The 14,745-nt window shown below is 33.6% G+C and overlaps 2 protein-coding genes across 2 annotated transcripts; one reads left to right on the forward strand and one right to left on the reverse strand.

Moving 5' to 3' along the window:
* Positions 1–6,739: 6,739 nt before the first annotated feature.
* LOC134237279 (serine/threonine-protein phosphatase 6 regulatory ankyrin repeat subunit C-like) lies at positions 6,740–11,950 on the reverse strand. The gene is made up of 2 exons (XM_062719374.1): positions 11,088–11,950; positions 6,740–9,858 (listed from the first exon to the last, which is right to left on the reverse strand). Exon 2 carries the CDS (start codon positions 8,354–8,356, stop codon positions 6,740–6,742), a length of 1,617 nt encoding a protein of 538 aa, XP_062575358.1. The 5' UTR covers positions 8,357–9,858; positions 11,088–11,950.
* Positions 11,951–12,496: 546 nt separating this feature from the next.
* On the forward strand, positions 12,497–13,669 carry LOC134237277 (uncharacterized). Its single transcript, XM_062719373.1, has one exon. The coding sequence runs from the start codon at positions 12,497–12,499 to the stop codon at positions 13,667–13,669; it is 1,173 nt and encodes a 390-aa protein (XP_062575357.1).
* Positions 13,670–14,745: the final 1,076 nt, after the last annotated feature.

A 14,745-nucleotide genomic window follows, 5' to 3' on the forward strand; every position in this document is an offset into this window, starting at 1 on the left:
TATCATTGGTAATGATTTGCTTAATAATTATGCACACAATGGCAGAGTCGCCCAACCATGAAGCTTGGGCTTGGGGTGTACCAAGTGATTTGGTAGCAGCAAAAATCCTTTGTTCGAGGTGTAAAACATGTACTAAAAAAACTTATTCTTTTTTTTAATTGTCTCTGTCAAAATACAATTATTGACTGTTTAAATGGAAAAAATCCCCAATAATCATGTCTGAGCAAGGTTGTCATACAAAATCTTCCCTTTTAAACAGTCCTGAGTTATTCTGTAACAAGTGCTGCTAGAATCGTATGATTTACAGGAATTTATGCATTTTTTTTCGATCAAATGAACAAAATGTAAAAATTGTGGGAAGGTTTCGTCCGAAAATGTTGATTATTATTTCTGTGATAGAACAGTAGGATTGTAGCAGCAGTTTTCATGGTACAGAGATATTTTTACAGAACTATTACTGTAGAAGTACTTTTTTCCCCGTGGTATTAATTTACGCTATGTACGCGCCCACATATTTTCCGTGGAAATTTGTCCAAGCGTGCTTAATATAAATGAAAGGCAAATAGTGACGGTCTAAGAAATCCGCGTAATTTTCTACCCGCGGATAAAACAGAAATTGATATTCCGCGGAATTATGACCCCGCAGAAAAAAGTAAGTCTATTGTATTACAAATTGAAATTAATTATCCTTTTGGGGGTGTTGAACTTTTCACTTTTTCATTAAGGCATATTTTCTGATTATAGACGTCACGTGTTGAAGTCGCGTTAAAGTGCTTCCTGTAGTAGAAGTACAATTTAGGCCTATAGAATGCATAATGATAGCAACAGTTTTATCGACGATTTTTCCGATTTATCAATGTTACATCTTATAAAAAAGTGTTAATTCGCCGAATTCTGATCCGTGTGCTGCCTTAACAAACCCGTGAAACAAGAAAATAAAACAAGAATATCTGCATTATTGTTTTAAGTTATTATTTTGTATGTAATTTGTTTCATAGAATGACCTTGTCAGCATATACAATGTATCACTAAGTCAAATGCTCACTAACTTTTTTCGTACTTATATTTCCGTTATATTTCTACAATAAATAGGATCGCATAGTGGTTTTTTCTGGTCTGCTTGGGATGCTCATTCATCTATGGCACGTAATCTGAACTTGTGCTCCTATGTTGTATTATATTATGGACTTTTGATCTTGAATAATGTTCATTATATCCATTTCTTTTTTAACCACCGAACATGTATCTCAAAGAGGTCTGTGTTTCCTCCTCTCCAGGTTTACATTTTAATCAATTCTGGTGAGCTGTAGTATTGTTGGTTATCTCCTTATATTACATGTCAATTCTGTTGAGCTGTAGTATTGTTATCTTCTTATATTACAAGTCAATTCTGTTGAGCTGTAGTATTGTTATCTCCTTATAGTACATGTCAATTCTGGTGAGCTGTAGTATTGTTCATTATCTCCTTATATTACATGTCAATTCTGTTGAGCTGTAGTATTGTTTGTTATCTCCTTATATTACATGTCAATTCTGTTGAGCTGTAGTATTGTTATCTCCTTATATCACATGTCAATTCTGTTGAGCTGTAGTATTGTTATCTCCTTATATTACATGTCAATTCTGTTGAGTTGTAGTAGTGTTATCTCCTTATATTACATGTCAATTCTGTTGAGCTGTAGTATTGTTTTCTCCTTATATCACATGTCAATTCTGTTGAGCTGTAGTATTGTTATCTCCTTATATTGCATGTCATTTCTGTTGAGCTGTAGTATTGTTATCTCCTTATATTACATGTCAATTCTGTTGAGCTGTAGTATTGTTATCTCCTTATATTACATGTCATTTCTGTTGAGCTGTAGTATTGTTCGTTATCTCCTTATATTACATGTCAATTCTGTTGAGCTGTAGTATTGTTATCTCCTTATATTACATGTCATTTCTGTTGAGCTGTAGTATTGTTTGTTATCTCCTTATATTACATGTCAATTCTGTTGAGCTGTAGTATTGTTCGTTATCTCCTTATATTACATGTCAATTCTGTTGAGCTGTAGTATTGTTATCTCTTTATATTACATGTCAATTCTGTTGAGCTGTAGTATTGTTATCTCCTTATATCACATGTCAATTCTGTTGAGCTGTAGTATTGTTCATATCTCCTTATATTACATGTCAATTCTGTTGAGCTGTAGTATTGTTATCTCCTTATATTACATGTCAATTCTGTTGAGCTGTAGTATTGTTTTCTCCTTATATTACATGTCAATTCTGTTGAGCTGTAGTATTGTTATCTCCTTATATTACATGTCAATTCTGTTGAGCTGTAGTATTGTTATCTCCTTATATTACATGTCAATTCTGTTGAGCTGTAGTATTGTTATCTCCTTATATTACATGTCAATTCTGTTGAGCTGTAGTATTGTTCGTTATCTCCTTATATTACATGTCAATTCTGTTGAGCTGTAGTATTGTTATCTCCTTATATCACATGTCAATTCTGTTGAGCTGTAGTATTGTTATCTCCTTATATTACATGTCAATTCTGTTGCTCTGTAGTATTGTTATCTCCTTATATCACATGTCAATTCTGTTGAGCTGTAGTATTGTTATCTCCTTATATTACATGTCAATTCTGTTGAGCTGTAGTATTGTTATCTCCTTATATTACATGTCAATTCTGTTGAGCTGTAGTATTGTTCGTTATCTCCTTATATTACATGTCAATTCTGTTGAGCTGTAGTATTGTTATCTCCTTATATCACATGTCAATTCTGTTGAGTTGTAGTAGTGTTATCTCCTTATATTACATGTCAATTCTGTTGAGCTGTAGTATTGTTATCTCCTTATATTACATGTCAATTCTGTTGAGCTGTAGTATTGTTCGTTATCTCCTTATATTACCTGATCACTTGAATAGTTATCAACATTCTTGTCCAAACATGTCGTCCCTTTCCAGTGATCAGTCCGTCAGGGATGCTTAATCCTCTTTGGTACCTGATTCCACCCCTGATGTTTTACAGCTCGATGTTTGCTCTGTTTTTATTTTGTATTCTTTTACAGGTCGATGTTTGCTCTGTTTTTATTTTGTATTGTTTTACAGGTCCATGTTTGCTCTGTATTGTTTTACAGGTCGATGTTTGCTCTGTTTTTATTTTATATTGTTTTACAGGTCGATGTTTGCTCTGTTTTTATTTTGTATTGTTTTACAGGTCGATGTTTGCTCTGTTTTTATTTTGTATTGTTTTACAGGTCGATGTTTGCTCTGTTTTTATTTTGTATTGTTTTACAGGTCGATGTTTGCTCTGTTTTTATTTTGTATTGTTTTACAGGTCGATGTTTACTCTGTTTTTATTTTGTATTGTTTTACAGGTCGATGTTTGCTCTGTTTTTATTTTGTATTGTTTTACAGGTCGATGTTTGCTCTGTTTTTATTTTGTATTGTTTTACAGGTCGATGTTTGCTCTGTTTTTATTTTGTATTGTTTTACAGGTCGATGTTTACTCTGTTTTTATTTTGTATTCTTTTACAGGTCGATGTTTGCTCTGGTTTTATTTTGTATTGTTTCACAGGTCCATGTTTGCTCTGTATTGTTTTACAGGTCGATGTTTGCTCTGTTTTTATTTTGTATTGATTTACAGGTCGATGTTTGCTCTGTTTTTATTATGTTTCCCAAACGAAGTTGGGGAACATATTGTTTTTACTCTGTTTCTTATTATTATTATTATTATTATTATTATTTTTCTTCTCGGGAAAATTTTGTCCGCGAATGATCTTGTAAACTACACATCCGATTTAGGTGAAATGTTTTTAGGGTCAGTAGACATGTGTTGTAGATTTGCGGAATCAAGATCATTTTGCGCGCACGTGCTTGCAAGAGCGCGCACGTGCAAAACATGAAATGACCAATATATAATGGATAAAACCGTAACTTTTTTATTTTTTGACAAAATGTTTTGAAACTCATAATGTAAGGATATATTAGAAATATGCACAAGATGACATGGTCAAAATAGCAGGATCGCACGCGCATGCACGTGCGCTTTGCTCTGATTGGCTGAAACTAAAGTCTCCATATCTTTCTTGTTTTTTGATAAAATCATTTGAAATTTTGAACATAGTCATACATTAGGGAGATCTACAGCTTGTAATACAGGAGTTTTCATGAAAGCATGTGCATGCACATGTGCTTGCAAGAGCTCGCACGTGCAACATGAGAAATGTCCAACATAATTGATACAGACGTAACTATTTAAATTATTGATGAAATGCTTTGAAACTCATATCATAAATATATATTAGAAGCATAGACAAGATGACATGGTCAAAAAAGCAAGATTTCACGCGCATGCACGTGCGCTTTGCTCTGATTGGCTGAAACTAAAGTTTCAATATCTTTCTTGTTTTTTGACGAAATCCTTTGAAATTTAAAACATAGGCATACATTAGGATATCCTACAACTTGATATATAGCACTTATAATGAAAACACGTGCATGCATGTGTGCTGCAATCTGATTGGCTGAAACTTTAAACAGCTATAACTCCCTTGGTTTTCAACCAAACGGGGTGGGATATACTAGTAGAACATAGATAGATGTAATGGACTTCTACAAGAAGGTATGGTCACCATGCTCATGTATGCACGTGCGTGCACGTGAAATGAGTAATAACAAATATACACTTGAATGAGCGTATTTCTTAATACTTTTGGATTAAATACTTCAATATTTAGTATATATTAAACTATATAGATTGTGTAGACAAGATGATATGGTTATTACGCAGATGCATACAGAAGCGCGGGCGTGCAATGCTATATTTTAAATGAACTTGGTACAATTCTGGGTAAACGTTGTTAAAGTCTCAAATGCATAGAGTTTGTCTTATTTCATGAGGTTTACAGGGGATATGGCACCAAAAGGGAGTTGGGGAGCGTTTGGGGAACATCTGTAACGGTCCCCGTTACAATTAGCACTAGTTTTGTATTGTTTTACAGGTTGATGTTTGCTCTGTTTTTATTTTGTATTGTTTTACAGGTCGATGTTTGCTCTGTTTTTATTTTGTATTGTTTTACAGGTCGATGTTTGCTCTGTTTTTATTTTGTATTGTTTTACAGGTCGATGTTTGCTCTGTTTTTATTTTGTATTGTTTTACACGTCCGTGTTTGCTCTGTTTTTATTTTGTATTGTTTTACAGGTTTTTTTCTTGTATTGTTTTACAGGTCGATGTTTGCTCTGTTTTTAACTTGTATTGTTTTACAAGTCGATGTTTGCTCTGTTTTTATTTTGTATTGTTTTACAAGTCGATGTTTGCTCTGTTTTTATTTTGTATTGTTTTACAGGTCGATGTTTGCTCTGTTTTTATTTTGTATTGTTTTACAGGTCCATGTTTGCTCTGTTTTTATTTTGTATTGTTTTACAGGTCGATGTTTGCTCTGTTTTTATTTTGTATTGTTTTACAGGTCGATGTTTGCTCTGTTTTTATTTTGTATTGTTTTACAGGTCGATGTTTGCTCTGTTTTTATTTTGTATTGTTTTACAGGTCCATGTTTGCTCTGTATTGTTTTACAGGTCGATGTTTGCTCTGTTTTTATTTTGTATTGTTTTACAGGTCGATGTTTACTCTGTTTTTATTTTGTATTGTTTTACAGGTCGATGTTTGCTCTGTTTTTATTTTGTATTGTTTTACAGGTCGATGTTTGCTCTGTTTTTATTTTGTATTGTTTTACAGGTCGATGTTTGCTCTGTTTTTATTTTGTATTGTTTTACAGGTCGTTGTGTGCTCTGTTTTTATTTTGTATATTGTTTCATGGACTTTGAGCTTTCGTACTGTTTGCTATCTCATTATATTACATGATCGCTTTGATAGTTATTTATATCTTCAGCTGGTCAGAACATAACATCCTTTACCACTGTCCCAATTCAAACAAATTCTAGGGGGTACTACCTTTTGTTTATTATACAAAAAAATAAAATTAAATCAAACTGAAAACATGTACATTTACAGCAGCAATATAAACTGTCTTTTGTTAAATTTTACAACAATATTCACGCCCCTGCGCTCTTGAAAGTCCTTCTAAAATTGAAATCTGACAACCACAATACATTTTCAAGTACAATAAAAAAATATTGCTTCATTTAGTTACTGCCATAGATATAGGCATAAAACCATAAACGTCATTCTTGGTTTTCTGAACTAATATAAAACATAAATGGCATTTTTTTAAATTCCATATGTTAAAATAGAAATGTTTTATATTTGTTTTGAAATATAAAGTACAAAACAGCAATTGATATTATACAATGTTGATATACACCGAGATCATTATTTGTACTCCGCTACTCCCTATAATTTGAGCCATTGAACAATGGACTCGTGATTCACATGATATAGGTTTAGTACATGTAGATAGTAGATTGATCTTACATTTTATATTTAAAGCCATTATATGTAAGGATATGTCAAAGCAAATACATATCTATAACATATTAAGAGAAAGTAATTCACAGGAAAATTGAAATTCACAGGAGCATTATTAAAATTTTTAGTGTATACATATAACACATTTTCTAACTAAATAAATCTACTTCACATTATTCAATTGTACACATATAACAAGTTTTTCAGACTAAATACATATAAATATATTTCAAATTAATCTATATATTTTATATTTCACGAGATAAAATTTAACAATATTGTTTCATTAGATATTCCTATTAGAAACGCAATGATTAAATTCAAAAAAAATTGTTCAGTAGTAGTTGTACCGTGCTATCATGTCCATTTTGACAAGCTATATAAAGAGGACTGATTCCATCATTATCGCATGAATTGATGTCGGCACCGTTGTTCAGTAACAGTTGTACCGTGCTATCATGTCCATTTTGACAAGCTATCCAAAGAGGACTGTCTCCATCATTATCACATAAATTGATGTCGGCACCGTTGTTCAGTAACAGTTGTACCGTGCTATCATGTCCATTTTGACAAGCTATATAAAGAGGACTGGTTCTATCATTCAGACAAGAATTAATTTCGGCACCGTTGTTCAGTAACAGTTGTACCGAGCTATTTTGTCTATTATTACAAGCTCTATGAAGAGGACTGACTCCATTCTTTTCACATAGAGTGATGTCGGCACCGTTGTTCAGTAAAAGTTGTACCGTACTATCATGTCCATTTTGACAAGCTATATGAAGAGGACTGATTCCATCATTATCGCATGAATTGATGTCGGCACCGTTGTTCAGTAACAGTTGTACCGTGCTATCATGTCCATTTTGACAAGCTATCCAAAGAGGACTGGTTCCATCATTATCACATAAATTCATGTCGGCACCGTTGTTCAGTAACAGTTGTACCGTGCTATCATGTCCATTTTGACAAGCTATATAAAGAGGACTGGTTCTATCATTCAGACAAGAATTAATTTCGGCACCGTTGTTCAGTAACAGTTGTACCGAGCTATCATGTCTATTATTACAAGCTCTATGAAGAGGACTGACTCCATTCTTTTCACATAGAGTGATGTCGGCACCGTTGTTCAGTAACAGTTGTACCGTGCTATCATGTCCATCATCACAAGCTATATGAAGAGGACTAGCTCCATCATTATCACATAAATTGATGTCGGCACCGTTGTTCAGTAACAGTTGTACCGTGCTATCATGTCCATTTTGACAAGCTATCCAAAGAGGACTGTCTCCATCATTATCACATAAATTGATGTCGGCACCGTTGTTTAGTAACAGTTGTACCGTGCTATCATGTCCATTTTGACAAGCTATATGAAGAGGACTGGTCCCATCATTAGCACATAAATTGATGTCGGCACCGTTGTTCAGTAACAGTTGTACCGTACTATCATGTCCATCATAACAAGCTATATAAAGAGGACTGGTTCCATGATTATCACATAAATTGATGTCGGCACCGTTGTTTAGTAACAGTTGTACCGTGCTATCATGGCCAGTTTGACAAGCTACATAAAGAGGACTGCTTCCATCATTATCACATAAATTGATGTCGGCACCGTTGTTTAGTAACAGTTGTACCGTGCTATCATGTCCATTTTCACAAGCTGCAAAAAGAGGACTGTATCCATTTTTATTACATAAATTAATATCGGCGCCATTGTTTATTAAGCAATTTATGGTTGCATTACGTCGTTCTCCAGTCTTTATATCCTTCCCAGCCTCTTTCAAATGTTCTTCGTCATTTGAAGCAGCAAGTAATAAAGGGGTCCCTATGTCATCAGTTGTTAACTTTTTTACGTCAACACCAAGTCTTACTAACTCTTCAAGTATTGAAATATTATGAAAAACAGAAGCAACATGAATTGGTAAAAAAAACATTCCATATTTCCATCATTGCTCTTTTTTTATATTCTTCGTTGAGGGAATTTAATAGGTTTAAATCGCCATTTGCACACATAGCATAGAATATAGGATATTCTTTTAACTTTGTTTCAGGGACACTTTTTATGAAAAATGAACAAATATCATCATGACAAAACAGAATAAGTCCGACCAAAGGACATTTTTCATCTTCTGCAGTAAAGAAAGTAAGTCTAGAATAACGATTGCTATCTAATAATTTCGGAAATTCTGAAATGTCTATTTCACATTTAATTTTAACGAGAAGCTTTTCAATTGTATCCACTTTATCCTTAAAAGCTTTAATGACACTATGCTTTCTTAAACAAGGATTGAGTAGAACATCTACAATGTGATCTGTTTGGATATCAATAATAAACCTGTCCACAAGGTCACCATTGTACTCTTCAGGAAGGTAAACAGTGAAGGGATCGCGATCTTTCCTTTCTGTATCGTCTTCTATTCTCACCCGACGTCTCAGGAAACCACTGTCTGCGTAGTGTATTGTCTCTTGTGGACAATCAACACCAAACACCAGAGTCGTTATCTCCATAATAAAGTCGTGAAGGAATTGGAAAGCATTGCCGACACGTTTGACATAAGATCCTCTCAGTTCATGTAGAGCACTACGAATAACTGACACATTTGTGTTGTCTGGTAGTTCACAAATTCCTAAAATATCTCTGTATTTCTTTAAAGAACTGTTATTTCTTCTGATTGTATCGACATTAAGTTGATTGTTAAAAACAACAATCAAAAGTAAGGCACAATATTTCTTTTTTTCTGACGTTTTAAAATGTTCGATTTCTTGTTTAATGAATCCTGAGGGGTATCGAAAGAAGTCTACAACATTTCTCTTGTCGCTTGTTTCACACGAGAACAATTTACAAAGCAAGGGAAAATAAGTTTCCGTTTTTATTATTTCCTTGACTTTCCCATCGGATATATTCACATGTTGACAGTATTTTTTTTTAAAATCTCCCTTTTTTCTTTGTCTGACAATTTCCATTTCTTGCTATCAATTTCAACAATGTTTGAGTCTTTTTTGAGAATTCCCCCTGTTCTCTCGTCATAAATGACGCATCTTCTACAAGACACTAACAATTTAATTTTCTTCAAGCAAGTTGTAAGCGTTGTCTCATATGTTTTCCATAAATTATATGATACTTCATCTAAGGTCTCCTTTCCGATAGGATCATTTAAAACAAACAACGTTATATTATTTAGTGAAATTCCTCGGGAATAAATGTTTTTTATTTCTTTCACTTCATCGACAGGTTTGATATCCCATCCTTTCTCTTCTTTAAACTTCAGGGCGATGTTTTGGATAATAGCCGTTTTCCCGCATCCAGAATTTCCGACAACAGTGACCAGGTTTTGACTGGTAATCTTTTCTTCTACAATTTTACTTGCCGCTGTTGAGACAAAGTCCTTATTATCTTCCCACCAACTTTCAAAAACTTCTTCATTTAGTGTTGTATCTATATATTAAAAGAAAATCATTACAGAAAATTTTTGAGAATGTTATTACTTTATACTTAATTTAATTTCAAGATTCCTCTTTTGATGTTATAATTGGATACAATACGCTAAGAATATATTCTTAGCTACTTTGATAAAACAAAAATTAAATAAGCTATTGAATCTACGCGTGCATGTAAATTCGAAATACTCTAAAACTTGCTCATTACGAACACGGATATTGCGAATTCACGGATAAGCGAAGTTATCTTCGATCCCCAGTGAATTGTTTATGCTGAAAGAACATACTAAGGTTACAGCAAAGTAATTCCATAGGTCCTATTGAATTTGCTTTCACCGAGTTTTCCTGTAGCATTACTTAATTTTGTCTGAAATACTAAGCCTGCTGAAAGTGGTCAATTAATGAATTGTTTTGAATACTTTTTGGAAATAAAAGAAATAATAAAAATATAAAATGTACACCTTTTTTGTAGTGACCATCCAGAACTTTTTGCCATTTAATGTTCATTTTACACTATAGTTTGCGCACAGTTTCTATATTATTCTTACTTTACGTATCATATTATGAATCGAAATTACAAATTTTTTGCTCAACAATGTTAGATTATAAAAAGAACAGTTAATTTATTCATCACCTGCATACGGAGTATATATATCTCAGTTGATTCGATACGCAAGAGCATGCTCTACGTATGAAGAACTTCTTAAACAAGTGAATTATTGACAATCAAGTTTATGAAACAATAATATCAACAGTCTCGTTTAAAGTCATCATTTCGTAAGTTCTATGGTCGATACAAAGACCTTGTCAACAAATACAATTTATCATTGAGTCAAAAACTGACTGACGTTTTTTATATCAATTGTTAATCCATTACTTATACACTGAATTGACGACGGATTTATTCCCCCTTATTTCCTGATCATGACAACGAGCACACGGACTGTGTGTGACCGGTCGGCAGGGGATGCTCACTCCTCCATGGCACCTGATCCCACTTCTGATGTTTCGGAGGTCCGTGTTTGCTCTGCTCTTACTTTGCATATTGTTAAATGGACTTTGAGATTGAATACTGTTCGTTATCTCCATATCCCTTTTCTTCTCAAAAAGGCATAATAATTACTGGACATATTAATATCTATAATGCCTTTTGTTAAAATTATGTTGACTTGTAATATCAGTTATACGTAGTAAATGATAAATAAATGAAGTATTTAGAATAAATACCTTTCTCAACGAATTTTGATTTGAATTCTTGCAAATCCTCTTCTAATGAAGATATCTTTTCCATCAGAGATTGGTTATTCTTATAATCTTCCTTAAGTTTTTCTATGACTGTTGTTTCGTTCTCTTCTTCTAGGGCCTGACTTTGAATATTACTCAGTCCAGACATATAGTCTTTGTTTGTGTACGTTTGCAGCCTTTGGCAGATATCAGTTATTGCTATCCACGTGTCATCAAACTCTGTCTGTGAGGTGGAAGCCGAGCTAATGTGTCCAAACATGCTGTTTCTTATCATCCTAATCCTTTCAATGTCGTCGCCTATCGATATTTCTCCCAAGGACGGCATCGTGTTTCCACCCCAACCTTTTTTTGGATGAGGAATCTTTGAACATATATTTCTTATCAGAGTATATAGAAGCGTTATATCAAATTCTTTATAACCATCAGTTTTGGCGCCTATAAGATGAAGTTCTTGCTCGGGGCGTATTTTCTTATAAATTGACGATGCCTTTAATTTGTTGTAGACAAGACCAGGAGGTACCTCCATTTCTAAGACATCTCTACAGGCCTGGGTCAATTCTTCGTTTATTGCCATTCCAAGTTTTGCAAACTTAGAACGACCGCTAGGGTTTAGTCTAGAAGTCATATTGAAATTTTATTCAAACTCTGAAACGAAAGAAGAATTATTATCAGTGACCTTCTAAAAACAAAAACTTGTGCTCCTTTTTACAAACACAGTCAGAACGTAATATATATAATAAAAAGTAGAACTTGCAGATCCTTTTGGCCTATGAATATATAAAGTATGCATAGGAGATAAATAAAATTAATAAAATAATTGATTTATTAAAGTGAAAAACAAAATTGTAAACATTTTCAAAATATATGTATAAGTTGAAAAAAAAATATTCTGCAAAACACAAAATCGTTATTATGAAACAGAAATAAATAAAAAAAGAAAAACAAAAGTAACATTTGCTTACAGATTTTGAAAATTATGGTGCCAATTATAAAAAGGTTTTAGCATGTAAACCATATAGAAAAATATTTACAAAATGTAAATATACACCTATATGTACAGGTATGTGTTCATTTAAGAACAGAGAAAATAACAAAATAAATTTATTTTCAAACTTGTATGCATATTTTTTCTCCAAATTTTTATAACATTGCTCTATTAAAAAGAAAAATATTAATTTTTTTTATGTGAACATTAGGACTGCATTAGCTTAACGCCTTAACTGACTGGTCAGTGCAATGGCCGTGTAAAAAATCAGCTCCGTGAATTTGGTTAAAAAAGTGTGGCATAAGACTTTGATTTGCAAAAAAATTCTTGTCCAGGTAGTTTTTGGAAGGATATTCTTTAAGAAGATATCTTCTGCATGCGAAAATTCAGCAAATCTGGACCAAAAATGGCATCGAATTTGAAGACAAAGGCCCCTCTAACGGGAAGTACAGGTGACCTAGAAAAGACCGAAAAGTGTTCAGGCGATCAAGGTAACATTGACAAAGAGGTATCTATTGAGGCGTTTAGGAATTTGCAAGAGACTGTAGAAGCGAGCTCGTCTAATCTAAAATATGTAGCTGAACAGTCTGAGAGTAATTATGACGAAATGTATTTCATTCGATCTGAAAATACTCAGTTAAGACGAGAAGTGGATTTGTTACGTGCCATGCTTATCAAAATAAACAGGAAAATAAATCACATGGAATCCGAAATTACTGATTTACGCTCTAGATCAATGCGGGATAACATCCTTATACACAATTTTGCATACACCCAGGGTGAAAACGTAAATAAACGTGTTCCTGAAGTTTTATTGGAAACTTTAGGTGTAGAGGTTGACTTTGTACGTTTTTATAGAAACAGTGTGAGGGGGGTTGTCAACTCGAGACCTGTGTCAATAACAGGGAAACTGAGGGATCGTACTAAAAAAGATGAATTGCTTCGGGCCCAGAAGGCTAAAAAAAGTGAAAATGTAAACCTCCCGTTCTTTATAACATCCCAAGAACCAGCCTCTGTAGTAGAGGAACGTAAACGTTTGTATGCAATTTTAGATTCATTGCGAAAACAAAACATTAAAACTAAGATTGGGAAGGGGGCTGTTATGATGCCGGACGGTAAAAAGTATCAGGATCCGATTCCCAAACTTGAGGCTGCTGATGCCCTCCAGATCCCCGTCGATGAAGTACAAATTCTGGATGATGTTAAGGTAGAATGTACGGAACCAACTAAGATCCGCGGATCAGAAATATTCGCCACAGGGAAAAGTGTATGTTCGGTGACAGAAGTAGAAACACTCTATAAAAAAGTCTGTACTGACGCATACTCCGCCGCTACTGACAACTGCATTCTGGTCTACAGATTCAGGGAAACGAGTGGGAGACTGTGTGAGGGATACTGGGACGACGGTGAACATGGTGCGGGACGTCGGCTTCTGCAATATATGCAGTCAAACGAGATACTCAATGGCGGTGCTGTCATAACCCGTTGGAGTGGTCCTGTTCGACTGGGACAAGAGCGATTCACGATTATGGAGGACCATCTTTGTGATTTAGCAAATCTGATACAAGGGGAATGGTAAAGCAGATTTAATAATGTGCTTATCAAGGTAAAAAATGAACACTGAAATATACTTTATTTGACTTATGAGCTTTCCGGAATTTGTAAATTTACGTTAGAACTTGTCGTGCTTTCCGGAAAATTAAAACGTATTACATTACGGTTCTTCGATTTACTATGTGTATGTTGATATCCGGTGACATAAATTTTGTATACATCGTGTAACATGTATGTTTATCTTGCTTTATCTAAACAATTTTCACTCTTTTTTGACCAAATTTAACAATGAACATGACTCATAATAACAACTTCTTTTTCTGTCTTCTTCTATTCCTTTCTTATTCTATCTCTTTGTACTTTCTAACCAACAATCTACTCGCGGATGATGAGGGGTGTATATTGTCAACACAAGGGAAAAATTGCCTTTTAAATCAATTTTTTTTTTTTAAATGAAATATGTCAGAAATTAAAATAATATCTACTAACTGCCAGGGGTTGAACGATACGAAAAAAAGAAAAGATGTTTTTCAGTACTTCCGACAACAGAGGGTAATATTCTATGCTTGAGTGATACACATTTTACTGATGAAATGGAACAAAATATAAGAAATGAATGGGGTTATGAAGCTCGTTTTAGCTCATACACTTCGAAAGCTAGAGGAATAGCCATTTTATTTAACAATAATTTTGACTTTGTAGTCCATGATCAAATCTTAGATGATTCTGGCAATTTTCTTGCATTGAACTTAACAGTTGAAAATAGGAAAATAAGTCTGATATGCATATATGGACCAAATGAAGATTCTCCAGAATTCTATGAGAATTTGTCAGAGTTAATAACCAAATTTGACAATAGAGTTATTATTGTTGGTGATTTTAATTTAGCATTAGACCCATACAAAGATTATTTCAATTACTTACATATTAATAACCCTAAAGCCAGAAAGAAATTTCTTGAACAAATAGATAGTAATAATTTAATAGATATTTATAGAGAGTTCCACCCAGAAGCAAAAAGTTTTACTTGGAGGAAACCAAACCCTTTGATACAAGCACGCTTAGACTTTGCTCTTGTATCCAACTCATTGTTGACTGATA

Source organism: Saccostrea cucullata, unplaced genomic scaffold, assembly GCF_032062105.1.
Source record: "Saccostrea cucullata isolate Sc308-1 unplaced genomic scaffold, CSIRO_AGI_Scuc_v1 ctg4836, whole genome shotgun sequence".
Taxonomy (NCBI): domain Eukaryota; kingdom Metazoa; phylum Mollusca; class Bivalvia; order Ostreida; family Ostreidae; genus Saccostrea; species Saccostrea cuccullata.